Source organism: Catharus ustulatus, chromosome 25, assembly GCF_009819885.2.
Source record: "Catharus ustulatus isolate bCatUst1 chromosome 25, bCatUst1.pri.v2, whole genome shotgun sequence".
NCBI lineage: Eukaryota > Metazoa > Chordata > Aves > Passeriformes > Turdidae > Catharus > Catharus ustulatus.
The window spans coordinates 6,329,180-6,346,506 of record NC_046245.1 but is presented as its reverse complement, the minus strand read 5'-3'; the positions used below and the strand labels follow the sequence as shown (position 1 = coordinate 6,346,506).

The 17,327-nt window shown below is 45.6% G+C and overlaps 1 protein-coding gene across 4 annotated transcripts in view; it reads left to right on the top strand.

Moving 5' to 3' along the window:
* The window catches only part of PPP1R12B (protein phosphatase 1 regulatory subunit 12B), a 143,741-nt gene that overhangs the window by 22,109 nt on the left and 104,305 nt on the right, over nucleotides 1–17,327 (top strand). For all 4 annotated transcript variants that reach the window (XM_033080055.1, XM_033080057.1, XM_033080056.1 and 1 more), the window contains exons 2-3: nucleotides 13,476–13,606; nucleotides 15,571–15,689. In XM_033080055.1, the coding sequence (XP_032935946.1) occupies nucleotides 13,476–13,606; nucleotides 15,571–15,689 (250 nt within the window). The remainder of the gene's footprint in view (nucleotides 1–13,475; nucleotides 13,607–15,570; nucleotides 15,690–17,327) is intronic.

The following is a 17,327-nucleotide window of genomic DNA, read 5'->3' as shown; positions in this document are numbered from 1 at the left end:
GGGCTGTAAGGCAGCATGAGCTGGCTGTCTTGACATAAGCAAGATACTATGTGGCAGTTTAAGACTATCTCAGTCCTGCCCTTCTTGCTGCTCCTGTCATGTGCCTTTCATACCAGTGCAAGTGCTCATCTGGTCCCACTGTGAGCCACTTTAGCTCCTGGATCTGTTCAGTGGGGTATCAAATGAGTGTCAGTGCCCTTGGTGGGGGAGAGGATCTGCTGGCAGGGTATAAGGCAGGGCAAGGGCAGCCCTGGCTTCGGCAGAGCCTCCTGCAAAATCCTGCCATGGCAGAGACTAAAGAAAGCCTGGAGTGCTCCACAGAGATTTTTCTGTCTGCCTTTGAGGTCTATAGTTAGGCAACACAAATCTCACCTGTAGTTTGCCAAGTTGTAGCTAAAATAATTTGCAGCTGTTTTTCTGTGTCTCTGCCAGGATAGGAGAGGACCTGGGAGAGGCTCTTCCTTATAGAGGATTCTCTGCCAGAGCAGAAAGGCCCTGCCTGACCTTCCTGCCCCACCTTGCCCTTCCAGCAGGTGTGGTGTGAGTGGAACCACCTTTCCAAGTGGGCCACACAGTTATTTTACATTTTTTCCCCCCCTTATTCACCAGGAGAGTCCCCATTTGGCATTGGCCATACCATGCTGCTCAGCCACCACCTGCAAGGCATTGGGGTGTCAGCCTGGGGCTTCAGGATTGTTTTGGCTGAAGCTGATCTAAGGCTGCATCTTGGAAGTTTAGGATATGTTTGTGTTATAGAGATGATGGCAGAACCTGTCTATATTTGCTTGTGTTGTGAAAATGGACTCTGTAGATCCTGCACCAAATTGTGCAGTGTAGCCCCTAATGGAGCTCCTGTCAGGACAAAGGATTGTTGGCAGAACATTTATTTGCTAAGCAAATCTGCAGTACCTACATTTCCATTTTCCACACAGGAGTGAAATGCTTGTGAGCTTTCTAATTATGAAACATAGTTATTTTGGGCAGGAATGAAAATTTCAGTAATTTAAGGGTAAGATTTTATATAGACTGTCTTGATCAAGTGCCAGGGAGCACTGGCTGAGGGGGAGAGAAATTACGTACTTAGTGGTCAGAGTGGCTAAACTGGTGAGACTTGAAAAGCCAGTGCTGCTCCACACCATTAGAAAACTGGCAGTCCCTGCTTTTTAGTGACAGAAAGACTTTATTTTTAGTGTTGGCAGTTGATCACATACTGGACTCATTTCAAGCTCTTCTCAGATGGTACAAAGCATTAGCCTCTGACTGCTGTTGAAATAATGGGTATTAAAAATCATGCTGGAACTAGTGGGATGATGATGATGAAAAGGAAGGGAGTAAAATTATGATCTAGAGTGAATTTTGAAGTCAGTCCCTGGTGCTGATTTAGTTAGAGATGTGTTGTGGGCTGTAAACACAAATGGCAAACCAGTCAATCAGCTGCAGAGGAGGAGCACTGTGGAAGTGGAAAATCAATGTCTTGGGCCTTGTTTGGATAAGAGGTGAACTTAATGCAAGTTGCTGGACACATGGGGAGCCCGAATATTGTGAGGCTGGAGAGGTTCATAGGACCATAAAACATCCTGAGTTGGAAGGGATCATGGATTCCAGCTGGCCTTGCACAGACACCCCAACAATCTCGCTCTGTGCCTGAAAGCGTTGTCTGAACCCTCCTTGAGCTTTGGCAGCCCTGGGCCTGTGACCATTCCCTGGTCCCTGGGGCTCTCTGCATGATGAATCCATGTCTGTGTGGTCTGTGCTGATCTTCCTAGGTTTGCCAAAATGCTCTTTGATTAGAAATGTTCAAGGAGGGGCAAAGAGCTGGCAATCCTGTGTGCCTGTGCCTAGCAAGCGTAAAAGCAGAGCAATGTAGCTTTCTTTCCATTTCCCTCCCCTTTCAGTAACACAGTGTTAATGTCCAGCTGCCCTTCTCTTTTCTTCCCACAGTGGCTCCTGTTTCTTCACAGAAGCCGAGCTGGAAGCTTTGGCATTCCGAGGGCTGCCCGGGTAAGGGCGGGTGCTGAGCAGTCAGGGAGAAGTGAAGTGTGGTGCTTCAGCACTCACTGGCAGCACCATCACTGCAGCACATGCGGGAGTCCTGGCAGTTGTAAAGAATTCCACAGACATTTAGCCAAGCCGTCTCTGCTTTAGTGCAGCAGGTATTTACATCGAACTCCCTGTAAATAAGTTGATGGCCCTAGTGCATACATATATGAAGGTGTGGGGAGTTTCAAAATAGTTTCAAAATGTGACTTCTATTCAAAGCACTTCTCCACCTGACATTTCATGCTGCTATTTCATCTTGGAAATGCTACGTTCATGGCATAATTATGCCTTTGCATGTATTCCTCTCTTCCCATGTGTTCTGCTGGGTTTTTTATTGTGCTAATCATTGTAGGAGATTTGTTGCTGGTTTCTTCTGATGACTGACATGGGTACTGCTGAGTACTTCTCATGTGGGGGGCTTTTTTCAATGGAAAAATCTGATATAATCCATATCTCTCTTTTCCTGCTTACTTGAGAAGTAATACTCAACTGCTGTTTAAAAAATGAACTTCCATAGCTAATTAATCGGACTAGAAAATGAATCTTTTTATCTCATTCCGCTCCGTTTCTCCCTGTTCTTTTTAAACCAGAATTTACCTCTTTCTCCTGATTCTTATGTGACTGTTTCAGAAATAGATTTGCCAAGATTTTAAAGCATAAAGACTTTAAAGCTAGGTTGGTACAGAAGTACCCGTGCAGGGTGTTGAGGCATGAGGACATGCAGAAGCCAAGGCTGAGGAGAGAGAAGGTGCAAAAGTTCTGTGGTTCTGCAGGAGCAACAGTATGAGCTGTTTGTTGTTCCCCAAATCATGGTGAGTGTAATCTGTGCTGCCAGAGATACCAGGATCACTTGGAAGTGGAATTTTTGGGCGGTGCCGGTTCTGACAGAAGCCCCTTAAGAGCAGAGCTGTGATCATGGGATACCATGGCAAGGTCATGCCTTCCAGTGCCGACAGTCCGAGTGCTGACAGTTGCCAGACTATTTTGGGAGCACTTTTCCCTTTGTTTTCTGTGAACTACTTTCTCTGGGCTCCAGATTTAACCCTGATGCTGTTCAGCTGTCATCAGCCCTGCCTTTGTTTGTGGGTCTGAGGTGTATGTTGACATCATGTATTTACTCTTGCCTTGCATTTGCTGGAATATTGAGTCTCTCTATCTCCTGGCTAACCTTGTTCCGTATATTTTAGACTTATGACAGGAGAACAGTCGAGAAGTGAGTCTTGTCATTTAATCCCTTGGGCTGTGCTGTGACAGTATGTCTGAATTGCCTGCCAGTGCTTCCAGCCCAATGTGTAACAGTTAATGGTTGTGCTGGTGTCAATTTTTGCCTCTGTTTTGCAGGAACCCTTTAACCATTTCCAAAGCTTCTCAAAGCAGTCTTGTTACACCAGTCCTGTAGTAAAAAGTTGTAAAGAAAACCCTCTCAAAGCTCTGGTTAAGGAGTGACCTGGTAGATCTTGGTTCGAGGACAGTTGTCCTGTGGTTGCAGGTCAGTCCTGGAGGGTGGGGTTCAGCTCACCCTGGTGTCACTGGATCTGTGCTGGTCTGCAGGCAGTGGGAAAGGACAGGCACATCCCATCCAGGTTGGAAAGGCAACGTCCTCTGGGCACATTTGCGTCTTTACATTTTGAAAATGTGGATGAAACCGATCCTTTGCAAGGCAAGGTGTGGGAGCACATGGCTGGGCAGGAGAAACCCTGGCAAGCTGGGCTTAACTCTACTGGGGCTCTTGTGGTGGTCTTGGGCTGAATTCAGACTGCACTTACATGAACTCAGAAACCATTCTGCTTGTAGACTGCTGCTATTGATGGCCTGTATTCACTCTGACTCTTCACTTAGCACAAAGCAAACCCTTTAATAATTTGAGTGTGCTGTCTCTCCTTGGTTTGTCTGAACAAAACTCACTTTTTTCACCCCATATCTAATGCAGAATTTTTTGTAGCTCCTGGGTGATGCAGCCTTTGTCACTCAAACAAGTCTACCTCAGGTTTTCAGCATGAGAACATCATTTGGGAGGCAAAAGGCACATAAAATATCAAAGCTGTGGAGGTGAGTGTGGTCTGGATCAGAATGGCTGCACAAATCTATGTCTTCTAGTCCTTCCCCACAATTGTAAATTCCCCGAATTTTTAAGGAATAAATGTGTCTGTGTATGTCTATATGAACATTTATGCACATGCTTATGATAATCCACACACAGATCTATAGCCCAGAAGGGCGAGGAGAATTCACTGCTGATGCTGGAAGCACTAGTTGAGGAGTCTCCTGAGGTACTTTCCAACTGCAGTGATTCCATGGTGTATCTGTTGCTGTTCTGTACTGACTGGCACTGAAGTGTGTTAAGAGCGGGTGCTCTTCAAGCAGTAGCAGATGGTCCCTGCTCTGAGGGTCTCTCCATCTGAATTGTAAGTGACTTCACCATATGGAAGGATAGAGTGGCCTTCTGGGCACACTGATGTGTGGAGAAGGGTCCTGAAGATCAGTGCAAGAATGATGGATGTGCGGTTGCATGGAAGAATCTCAGAGATGTTTGTCAATACTTCGACTCAAGAGTTAAAGAAATTTGAATCAGTGATGGAACAAAGGGAAACAATCCGTGTGTAGGGAAGGGCTGGGTGTGTAAAGAGCTTTGAACATGGTTCAACACTTGATTTCTAGATTGAAAGAGAGTCTGGTAGAAGAATTAATAATAGGACTTTCACGAGCAATCTGATTTAGCAGCAACAGCATTTTGCACAGGGTAAGAGATACCATAGTGCTGGGAGCCTCTGGAGATGGGATTTTCCTGGAGTAATCAAGAGCTGAAGCATGGCCTCTCCTAGCCTGGCATCTCTCACATTTTGTTTCAAAAGCCAGCATGTGCCTGAGCAGGCAGTCTACGTATTGCATTTATGTATGACAAGTGGAACTGCCAAGTATGATTTCCATGTGGGAACCATGGGGATTGCTACCCAAGGATCTGACACAGTAGGATTATGAGATTTTCACTCTCGTGCACAGAGAAGTCACTAAGATTGGGTTCTGTCACAAGACTGGGGTACTCATAGTAGAAACACGTAACACAGCAGCCAAACATGCAGCCCTTTCTGCTTTCCCCTTCCTGCATTTTCCTTGTGCCTGGAGCAAATGCATGGCTTCTCTTAAATGCAGCCAAAGTTAGCCCATAGCAGTTATTACAGGTTTCCTGGCTGGCTGATGCCAGGCTCCTGCATGGTGCTTTATCCCGTGATCATATGACACTGGCAGATGTGATGTATTATTTGTAAACTGACTATAGGCTCAGAGGGGCTCCAGGGAGCAGTGCCCTGTGCTCCCAGCCAGGTTCCTCCTTGTTACAGGTGTTGCTGTTGGCAGGGCCAGCACCTTGTGCAGGCACAGGGCAGAATGTGGCCCTGCTGCTTAGTGGCTGTCAGTGACATCCTGGCCAGAATTGTTCTGCCTGCAAACAGCTGCGCTGAATGTTATTCATGTGTTAAACCACCAACAGTTGGGCAAGTTACAGAGAAAACAATCACCTTCATGTGACAGCACTGTGGATGTGCAGTTACTGCCTGGCATCCATGTTCTTCTGGGTTTGTAACCACTTTTTTCCTTGTAGAGGTGATGAGGTATACTATTTTTTCCCCCCTCTCAGCCAATCACAAGGAATTCCTTAGGAATTTGTCAGGTGGTTTAGATGCTCTCTTCACTGCTATCCTGTGTGTGTCTAATATGTAGTGGAATGTAACACCAATCCTAGGCTGAGGCTTTGCTAAATGTGATGCACCTCTATAAAGTGAGTAGTGTCACACTGTTCACACCTTCTTGGAGCTCAATTCACAGTCCTCTGAACCCTCAGTCTCATCCTGTCTGTCTTCTTTTCCTCCCTGATCTTCCAGTCTCTGTCCCAGGGGATGCCCAGGAGATAGGCAAACCAAACCCTTGGCAGGCAGATATTTGGAGCAGATACTCATCAGGGCTCAGTGGTGCTTGTGTATTCTGGGTGCTAGGAGGAAAGAGCAAACACAACACCATTGTAATAATGAGGTTTCATTCAAGATAAGATCAGATTTTGTCTGGTTGCTGGACAAGCCTTCCCAGACAAGCCAAGTTGTTCTGTCCCATTTCCTAGTGTCCCTGTTTCCTTACTGTAATGTAAACTTCATACTCGGAAGAAGAATGCCTTGGCAACAGCTCCTGGCAAAACTCAAATCTGCAGTGAGCGTCGCTGGCTGGAAAGGGCTCCACCTGTTCATTGCAAAGGGGGGAAGCTAATATGCCATATCTGCAAATTTTAGAAACTGAGCACTTCCTCCCTATGGAAAAACTGCTAAATGCTCGTCTCCTGCCAGGAACTGGAGGAACACCATGAGCTGAGGATGGAGACTTGCCCAGCGATGCCTGGGATTTAAATCCTATGCGCCAACTTTCTTTGCGTGTTGAGTGGGTAATTCTGGGCACTGGATGTGGTTTGCATCAAGGACTGCTAAAGCTGTAATACATTAGTACCGTTCCAGAAGCCCTTGAAGCTTAGCAGCTGCCAAGAAAAATACAGGGATGGCAAAAGATTAGCCTGCTGAAGATCCATGATGAGAGGGAAAGATACTCACCCTGTACTCCCACCCTGTCACATCACCCTGAAGGTTGTGTTAGAGCTTGGACAGAGGCAGAGGATAAAGAAGGAATTAAAAATTTAAAGACAAAATTGCTACGCTCTGTAGTTAACCTTGCTTTTATCCTCTCCTGTGTGTGAAGCAAACAGCTGAAGGCTAGCAAGGCCTGAAATGGAAAGAATTAAGCCTATCCCTCTGTTTTTCTTCATGCCCGATTCCAAGGGCAGTTTAAGAATGGGAGTGTTTCCTAACATGAGGAAACTACCCACCAAAAAGACAACATTATTTCTTAATCAAATCTTTTTGACTGTCTCCCTTCCCTTTGGGGAGTGAGGGCAGGTGTTGCTTTGTGACTCTGCTCTCCAAGGTCATGGTCCTTACCGTGTTCCTAAGGAATGACGGATCAAATAGGAGAGGAGAACTCTGCATAGCAATAGATCCTCTCAGGTTACTAAACTTATCCACAGTCCTAAATTTAAGGTTGGAGGATTAGTAGTACTTAAAGGAGGACATATCTACCCCTTTACTTCCTCTTTGTCCTCTTCTTCCTCCAGTAACCTCAGGTAACCCTGTTGGCTCAGCCTGAAGATGAGCTGTACCCCTGAACCCCAGTAAGGCTGTTTTTCTTACACGCTGGCTCACAGTGCTTTATTTCAGTAGATTTGCACAAGAAAACACACAGCAGAGTTGTGCTGGAGGGGTACCAGCAGTCAGGGCTTTAAAAAATTCTAGGAGGGCAAATGTGTGCCCTTAGTACTTCTAAATGGTGAGAGTTTTGTTCTTTGCTGTCAGTCTTGGTTAAATGATGGCATGTATGAAACTATTAATACCATTAATGTATGTGCAAGTATGAATTCCCTGATAATATCAGTGTTAATCAGTTGATACCTTAAAAGTACATACAGAAATGCATTGCAGCCTCTAAAAGTTGCCATTTAATCTGTTGTACCATATTTTAAAGGCTTTCTAAAGTTCTTAAAGTTCAAAAAATCTTTAGAAGTTACCAATTTTACTCACTATCCAAGTTGTTGACCTCATAATTCTTACTCTGTATTAAACATGTCACATCATGTTAAGATCTGAGTAGTGTATTTTTTTTAGGGCGTCTGACAAAAAAATTATGTAAATAATCCCTTGCCTCATAGTTTCTTTCATGTCACCATGATGAGATTTTCAGAGCTGAGCAGGAGATACTCTACTTTTTTGTCAAATGCTGGGTTTGGAAATTCTTTTTCCACCTCACTTTTTCAAATTTCAGCCAATGTAATTAGTTGTGTAATGATATAACAATGCAAAAAAATCTTGCATTTTGCTATTTGAGGTAGGCAAGGTCATACCTGTCACGTAAAAAAACTGTTCATGTTACTCCACTCTGTCTCAGTTTCATTCCTGTGTGTCATCACCTTGTACTAAAATCAATATTTGCCAGGCAGCATCCCATGGCTGGATCACATATGTGGAATAGCACCTTTTTCTTGGTCACATACCTTGAACAGCAGCTTTCCATGAGCTACAGAAGAGTGGAGGATGGTTATTTCTCTTACATATTAAAGAATACTCTGCTGCTCCATTAAGGATACTTCACCTTTGCACTTGGCTTTCTATTGGTGGTAAGTGCAGATAGTAAGTGTTAAATGATCCTGGTTCCCTTGGGAGTCCCTTGTGTTGTCAGCACTCACAGAGCCCTGACTCCTAATCATGGATTGCTCTCTGAAGGAGCTGGGAGAGGCAAATCATAGCAGATTTCAATGTAGGAACAGGTGGGGATTCAAGCCATTATCCTGCTGGTTCTAGCATGCATTCCATTAGACCCAGACAGGGTGGGGACCAGCACAACAACAAGGCCAATAACAGGGAGAAATTTAAAAGAGTGGCAGGGGCTCTTTTATGCATGTGAACAGGCATTTTACTTTGGAGTTCCATTTATCCAGTGGCTTGAGCAAGAACTGTACTTTTCCCTTGGCTGATTCCCAGGCTATGCAGATGTAGTGGATATATTTGATGACCAATGTAAATATAATTCTCTATCAAATATGTACAAAGCTCACACTCTAAGGACATTCTTCAGTCTAAATTTAGATTCACACTTGAGTTACAGGTAACACTTGAATGAACCCAGCAGAGCAGTGAGTGTGCACAGACAGGAACTATCCATCCACCTCGCTGCCATGGCTGATAAAATTCTTCTGTGAGGCTCTGGTGCTGTGGGCAGCCAGAAGGGATAGTGCCTGAAAGAAAAGCACTGTGTGGGTGAACCTGTCCTAGCTATTTCCAGAGTAATATGCTTTTATATGAAGTCAACACTGGTGGTGTTTCCAGGTCAAAGTGTAAGTAACTCATCCGGAAGATGTTAAGTGCAGTTTATTTGAAGTGTGTTGGTAGAAAGCTTGAAATAAATCACAGTAAATACAAGTGGCAGTAAAACAGAGATTAGATCTGAGTTTTGCAGGATAAGACTTGGATTCTCAAAGAATTTCTCCTTGACCTGAAGAGGGATTATTATGGATCCATGTGTTTCCATTCCCACCTCTGCGCGAATCACATCTTTTACCTTCCTGCTGCATTTCAGTGCGGTGGTACAGAAAGAAGACATTAATAGATTTGTTTGTATAGTTTGCCAGATTATGGAAATCAGCCATTTATCCTTTCTACAGTATGTCTTAAAATTAATCAAATGCATATTGGGCACACAATAGTTCTCCTGGCCAGTAGGAATATTTGGCTTATGTTTCCTGCCCTCATCACCTGCTGAGACTTGGAGGCTACATCTGTGTTGCTGAAGCAGAAGAAACAAGTTGAAAGGGAAATGCTGATTATATTGTGACAGCAATTGTCCATCTCAACAGACTGAACTGAAGCAGGCCCTGAGTGGTGTGATCTAGCAAGAGTTAGCCCTGCTTTGAGCAGAGAGTTGGATCAGGTAAACTGAAAGAAGACCAAACCCTTGCTTCCTGAGGCTGGTGATGGAACCAGCATCCACATTGCTAAGATGTAGCCATGTCCTGCCCCATCTTGCTTGGATTTGGGGCTCCTCCAACCTTATGAAGATGCTCTTCAGTCCCCAAAATTTTTTGTTTCTGTTATTTTGGGGTTTTTTCCCCAATTTTTCTTCTTGAAATAATCTAAGAGAAGCCCCTCAGAGCAGGATTTACAGGACTCTTGCAAGCCATCCTGGACGGAACAGGTTGTGGACTGGCTACCCAGCATGTAACAACATTAGAGCCTGGACACTGAGAAGCCAAGATAGCCAACATCCAGTCAAGCTATAGTGAGAAGTAAAGGAGAAGAAAAGGATTATGAGAACGATTGGAAATGGCCATGCAAATAAAGATTATACAGCAGTTTGTGACTGGCTGAAAGCTTTCTAGAACATTCCATCATAGCCTATGTAAGTCTATGACCAACCCCATTTTGGGGTCTTCTAAAGGTGCTACATAGATCTGCAAACATCAGACTTCTAGGAAGCAAGGGCATTATTTCTTAGAGGTAGGTAGCTGTGAGCTGTGAGGAATTTTGGTTTATGTTTTATGTTGTGCCCTTGTGCACACCCTTTTTATTTCTCCTTGTATTAAAGCTTTCAACCTTTAGCCCTTTAGTTGTTCCCATCCCTTTATTATTTAGTCATTTTGCTGACACCATCCTAGGATCAGGGCAGGCCGGGCCCTGACACAGGACAAAACTACAGTAATTTCACGACCATAAGGCACACCGGACTATAAGATGCACCCCCTGGGAGTCAGCAAATTTCGCAACTTTGTAGCTCATATAAGGCGCGCTGGACTATAAGGCGCACTTTTTTTTTGCAGCGAGTCTCCTCCCCCAGCACCCACTGCGCGGTTGCTGGCCGAGGCCCCGCCTCAACCCGGCAGCCATGGTCCCCCCGGGCCCACCTGTACCCGGCGAGGCCGGGGCATGCCCGCCACTGCTCCGTGCCTCCTCTGCAGGGGCTGGCTATGCCCACCGCCGCTCTGTACCGCCTCCCCAAGGCCGGGCAATGCCCACCGCCGTTCCGTGCTGGCTCCCTGGGGCTGGGCGATGCCCGCCGCTGCTCCGTGCTGGCTCCCCGGGGCTGGGCAATGCCCGCTGCCGCTCCGTGCCGACTCCCCGGGGCCGGGCTATGTCTGCCGCTGCTCGGCCCCACCTCACCAGGGCCAAGCTATGCCCGCCGCCACTCCGTGCCGGCTCCCTGGGGCCGGGCTATGCCTGCCACTGCTCGGCCCTGCCTCCACCCGGCAGCTGCGGCCCCACGGCCCTGCCTCCACCCGGCAGCCATGGCCCTGCCAGCTCCCCCCGCGGCTCGCGGCTCATACTTCCGGGTTGGCAAATTTCCGAACTTTTGCCCATATATAAGGTGCACCGGACTATAAGGTGCACTTCCAGGTTCGGGCAAAAATTTTAGTCAAAAGCGTGAGCCTTATAGTCGTGAAATTACTGTATTTTGGGCCTGAGGATGGGAGGGTGTTGGTGAACTGAGCAGCGGGGATGGAGCCAGTCCAGATCAGGCTCAGCCATTCTGAGTTTGGAGCAGCCCCTGAAGTAAATGACTTCTAGACTTCTGCTTGTGCTTTTCTGGTCAAGGTTCAGGTAAACCGGGAAACATGCTGGCACTTCAGCACAGGCTCAGTTGGGACTTGAGCCTGCTCCTGGGGCATCCTTTTATAGTACTGTGGATGTTCTCTGTGTTGTCTCATGTTTGCCAAGTACTTGCACTACGAGTTCATTATCTGGAATGTGCTTCCCTTGGAGGTTTCATGTGCATGGCTGCTTGTGAACCAAGCCAATGGAGGAGTGATTGTGTCCTAAGTGGGCAGTTTGGGATTTGCACTAAGAATCCTAGACTGTCCCGAGTTGCAAAAACTCCACAAGGATCATCCTTGCAGTAAAAATAGCAAGAACTGGTTGTCCTGGTCCAGGACATGCAGGACATTTTTGGTACGAGCAATGCAGCACAGATGAACGTGTTGGTGAAGCAGGATTGTTTCTTTTTGAGGAGTGTGGGTATTGGTTTGAGAGCGTTTTTCGTTTTTATTCCTTGCTGGGACAGGAATGAATCGATAGTCAGTGCTGCTGGTTTTAGATGGATCATCTGGGAGTCACCTGATTGCTGTAAACAATAGATGTGCCCTTGTCAAGCTATGCAAAAGGATCAAATGTTGGGATTTTGGAGGAATTCTGGACAAGCTGTTTCCCTCTCTAGTAATGAGGAGCTGTGTTTCTGCCTGGGGATGGACATGTAGTAAAAAGCAGTCCTTGCACTTCCTGGTCATGCCCCGTGCTTCCCAGCAGAGGCTCACGCATTTGGATTTGTGTATTAAGTTGCCAGCTCATCCTTGAATAGCAGCTTCCAGTGAACTGTAAAAGCAATGCAGAATGTGCTGGAGCCAGGAAGCTGAGGAAGGAGGAATTCCACCCAACAGATCTGCTGAGACTTGAAAATCAAGCTACATTTTCTTCTGGCAGCTTCAAAGCAGGGAGCTCTGTAAATGCAGGCTCAGGAATGACTGCTAATCAAGGGCTGTCATTCTCTTCAGCAGCTCATGGGGCTGTAGAACAAACAGGGAAAGTTTCCTGTGTCATACTCAGGAAAACAGAGATACTGCTGAATAAAGAAGTTATTAAGTTCTCTAGAACTTGCTTTTGCAATGATTACCTCCATAACTGAGCTGCTTTAGTCTGGCTCCTGGAGCTGCTGCTTTCCTTTCTCATCCCTGCCCCTAGTGAGGCCTTATTGTGTTCACTGTTCGTCTTGGTTTGAAAGACAGGTATCTGCTAAGGAAGGCAAGAGCCTCTCTTGAAATGGAAAAATGTAAACCCCCTCCATCCAAATTATTACACTTTTGAAATTAAGGAGCTCTCAGGCAAAGATATGGGAATAGGAATAACAGTTCTTTACTAGAAAAATTAAAATAAAAATACAGTAATACAAAACAACAAAACACTGACAGAGTCAGAATCCAACCTTACACTCCATCAGGCAGGGTGTTGGTAGCAGTCCCATTAAATGGTGGCTGCATCCTCCTGCAGTGACAGATGTGGTTCACTTGAAGCAGTGCTCCTGTAGAAGGGTGCTGTATTCCTCTGAAGGTCCAATGATGATGCAGATGGGTCTGGTTTTCCTCTGGAATCCAGGGGGAAAAGGCTACTCTGATGTTCCAAATCTCAGATTTTATCTAGGTAGGAAATGCTTGGCTCCTCCCCCTGGGTGGGGCATCTGCCAATGGAGTGATGGAATTTTATCAGTCATGCAGGGAGACTCAATGACCATTAGCAGGAGATACCTCCCCCAGAGATAAGGATCACTGCCCCACCTGGTTTGAAGGGATGGTGATAGAATACATACTTTTGGTCACATCCTACAGTACAACCCAAGGCACTGTTACAACTTTTATTCAATGACATTTTGAGGACCCAGTGTAATCTAAGTAAATACACAGCTTGCCTTGCATAGAGGGATTTGATGCTGCACCTAAAACTAACACAGATCCATCATTTCAGCGTCCGCACTGTGGAGAGGGAACTGTGTGGGAGAGAGGAAGGAGATCAGTGCTGAAAAATGAAGTTTGAACACATTCAGAGGTTGTCCATCTGGGAACTCTGAGTTACAATTAATTTTTGAAAGTTCTGAAATTAATTTGTTTTCATTCACAAATTGAAGTCACTCTAAGCTTTAAGGTGTGATTGCTCACAGCATGGGAAGTTCAACCCAGATATTGCCTGCTGCCAATAAGCTGCCAATGAGGGTTGTACATTTGATTTAACACAAACACCCTTTTTTTTTTTTCTCTCTTCCCTTCAATCCTTCTACCCCCTGCACATCTCCTCGTATGCATCGATCCCCCTCAGGCATGTATCGATGAAAACCTGGACATGGTGAAGTTCCTGGTAGCAAATGGAGCTGATGTGAACCACCAAGACATTGAGGGCTGGACCCCTCTTCATGCAGTGGCATCCTGTGGCTACCTGAACATAGCAGAGTGAGTGAGTTTGGGTTTATTCTGGGTATTGATAACATTTCCCTGTCCCTTTCTATTCAGAGCAGATACACGGATGATGAATACTCTGAGCCTTGTATAATGCTTTGGAAAGCAATGCTGAAAATAGGTGCTTTTCTCTTGATATTGAATTCTGAACTTTTGAGGATTCAGGTGAAACCTTCAATTGTTTGCCTTCTGTCGCTGCTATTAGACTGTCTTATAATTCATTAGATACTTTAGCTAAAATGCCAAGCAGAAAGGAACTGGGACAGCTGATACAGGTATGTGTAGTGAAGGTACTCCTCCTTGTGAGGGTGCGGAGGTCCTGGCACAGAGTGCCCAGAGCAGCTGTGGCTGCCCCATGCCTGGAAGTGTTCAAGGCCAGGTTGGACAGGGCTTGGAGCAGCCTGGTCCGGTGGAAGGTGTACCTGCCCATGGCAGGGATGGGACTGGGTGGGATTTAAGGTCCCTTCCAACATAAACCAGGCTAGGATTCCGTGACTACACTTCCTTACTACAGACAGACTGGTGTGAGCAGTGTTGTGGTTAAGTGGAGACTTGCAAGTTCAGCTGTCAATCCAGCACCACCAGTATGTTCACCACTAAACCTCAAGTGCCACATCCACTCATTTTTTGAACACTTTTAGGAACAGTGATTCCACCACTGCCCTGGGCAGCTGTGCCAGGGCCTGATCACTGTTTCTGAAAAGAAATTTCCCCTAGTCTCCAACCTGAGCTTCCCCTGGTGCAGCTTGAGGTCATTTACTCTTGTCCTGTCTCTTGTTCCCTGGAAGCAGAGCCTGACCCCTACCTGGCTCCACCCTCCTGTCATGGAGTTGTGCAGAGTGAGAAGATTGCCCCTGCTCCTTTTCTCCAGGATGAACACCAACCCTTTATTCTTTACCGGTCATACTGTGCTTGTATAGGCCACCACAGCTACCAGAAAGTTTCCAAAATTTGACTTAATATAACTATTTCTTAAATGCATTGAAAATAAATTATAAAACCAGGCAACCTCGCCCTCGTATTTGTGTGCTTAAACAGATACTTCTTTTACTTCTCAGAATTTTACTGATTAAAAGATGTACAAGCCAAAGAAGATGTCTGTTGTTCCTCAGTGAACTTTTGGCGAAGTTATAAGAGGACAATTTTAAAAATTGATGATACTTGATGAGGCTTTTTTAAAAATTAGTATAATTTCCTTTCCTTAAAAAAAAAACAAAAAAATCATAGTCAACCAGATTAATGCAAGAACAGGAGTATGTGACCTGCTTTTGTCTCTAGTGGGTCTTTTACCAGAGCAAGAGAGTACTGATATCGATCAGTGGACTCTCAGCATTCACTCAGCCAGCAGAGAAAGACAGGGGGCCTTGTGAGACGTTTCCACAAGATTTTGTTTCATGCGAAAAGAGGTCAGGCAGAAGTCCCATAGACAAAGGGGCAACAGTCATATTTATAGGTTCAAGGAGGATTGAAATTATAACCAATAGAAAGTTATACAGAGAACAGCATCCAACCTGAGTCAAAAGTTCTAAAAGTAAACTGACCAATTACATAAGCTAATTTCTAACCAATTATCTTCCAATATTATCTTCCAATATTATCTTCCAATATTATCTTCCAGGAGAGAATACGAATTCTTAAAGGATTCGTTCAACCTTGGTATCTAGGAGACCTTATCTACTAAAGCAAATTCCAGGGGCCGGGAGCAGACAGTTTGGGAGGAATTGTATCAGCCACAGGAGTATTTAAGTAAATATGGAGAAAGAAAATTGTGAGCCCCTGAGCAAGGACCTTGCATTTACAATGAACATTTTTAATCTAGAAATTGGCTAATAAGGTCTTCATTTGGTCATTGAACTTGCATGAGAAAGGCATATACTTTGTGATGCTGTTTGATTGCCTGTGTCACTGTTCTGAAGCACACGAGGTGTGACATGCTGGCCTGGGTGTCCTTGCTGCAGGTACCTGATCAGCCATGGGGCCAACGTGGCTGCTGTGAACAGTGAGGGGGAGGTCCCGTCTGACATCGCAGAGGAGGCAGCCATGAAGGACCTGCTTCTGGAGCAAGTCAAGAAACAAGGTAAGGGAAGGGCTTGAATATCTGAGAGGGACCCCTGAGAGTTTCTGTAATGAAACTTCTGCTGCCTTGCTGTCTGTTGGTGAAGGAATATGAGTCTGGCCCAGGAAGCAGCAGACAAATTTTACTTTGCTTCCAGGACAGTGGAGCAGATGCAGGAGGTTTGTGGTCTCTGTCTTTGGGATTCTTCAAAGCAAGGTACCACAGTCCTGAAATCTGATTCATCAGATCTAGTTACTTTAAAAGGGAGATTTAATTCTGACCTCTGGTATCAAAGGAAGGTGTTTCACTAAGGCTTGATAAAACCAGGTGAGGTTTATGGGACCGCCAAAGGGAGGAGCCAGGAAATGAATATTCCAGGCCTGGAGTGACATGCTTTATCCTGACCTTTCCCTAGATTTCTTCTGCCATATCCCCTTTCTCATCAGGTGTGCCTGGCTGAGGGGCTGCTCTCCAGGCTGTTCCTGCACAAACATATCCGGCTGAGGAATAGTTTTGGACTGATGTTAAAATAAAGAAATGCTTTATTAGTCTGAAATTTTCTTCATGCTCACAGAATTCATTTGGGAGTGGTTGAATGTCTGCATGTGTGTGTGAAAAGTTTAAATCATGTCTATGAATTTAATCAAGAATGTTGGAAAAGGAACCCAAGGAATTCCTGAAACTTCCATTCGTTGATATAGTCAAAGCTCAGCTGCATTTGTGTCTGAGCTGGTTGATCTGGCTTTGAACATACCCTCTTTCTGGTCTGGATTATTTTATTCCTGCAGGTTTTGGGGGAGTTTTACTTGCATGCTGGATTGAATCCACTCCCTGTATCAGATACATTCTGACACATGGTGGTGACTTTATTTTTTAAGGTATGGTTAGGAAGGAATCCCTCGCTGCTTTGTCACCTATGTTGATGTTCCAGGATCACCAACTCTGTCAGGCACAATTTGCCCTCAGAGAAGCCAGGCTGGCTGTCACCACTCACCTCCTTATTTTCCATGGGCCTTAGTATAGTTTCTAGGAGGATCTGCTCCATGATCTTGCTGTGCACAGAGGAGAAGCCAGTTGGTCTTCCTCTTTCTCCTGTTTAAAAATGGGGGTTATGTTTCCCATTTTCCAGTCCATGAGAACTTCACCATACTGCCACAACTTCTCAAATACAAGAGTGACTTAGGCACTTCCTCTGCCAGCTCCCTTGGGACCTATGGATATATCTCACCAGATTCTGTGGACTTGTGGAGGATAATTTTTCTTTGAAAAATTGCGAAATTGTCTCTTCTGGCCTCCTGCTTGCAATAATAGAAGCAGCAAGAGGGCGCTGCAGGGGAGGCCAGCGGTGTCTTTGGTCACACAATGGCGTCTGCGGCAATGCGCAGCGCGGCACTGGGGGCTGCCATCTTGTACGGAATTCGGGAGCAAAATGGCACCACCGTTCTGCTGTAAGGAGCTTCTGTGCAGGGCAGCGCGGCACTTCTGTAGGCCTCGCCATCTTGGTGTACGAAGCGAGTGTGCGTGCCCTGGAATGCCTCTCTCTGGCACCATTTCTAAAATTTGGGCTTGCAAGAATTTCTGCTGAATTTTCAGGCTGGATTTTAGAGTCACTGATCGTTTTTTCATGATCATTGTTCCCAACGCTCTCCATTTTGCGCA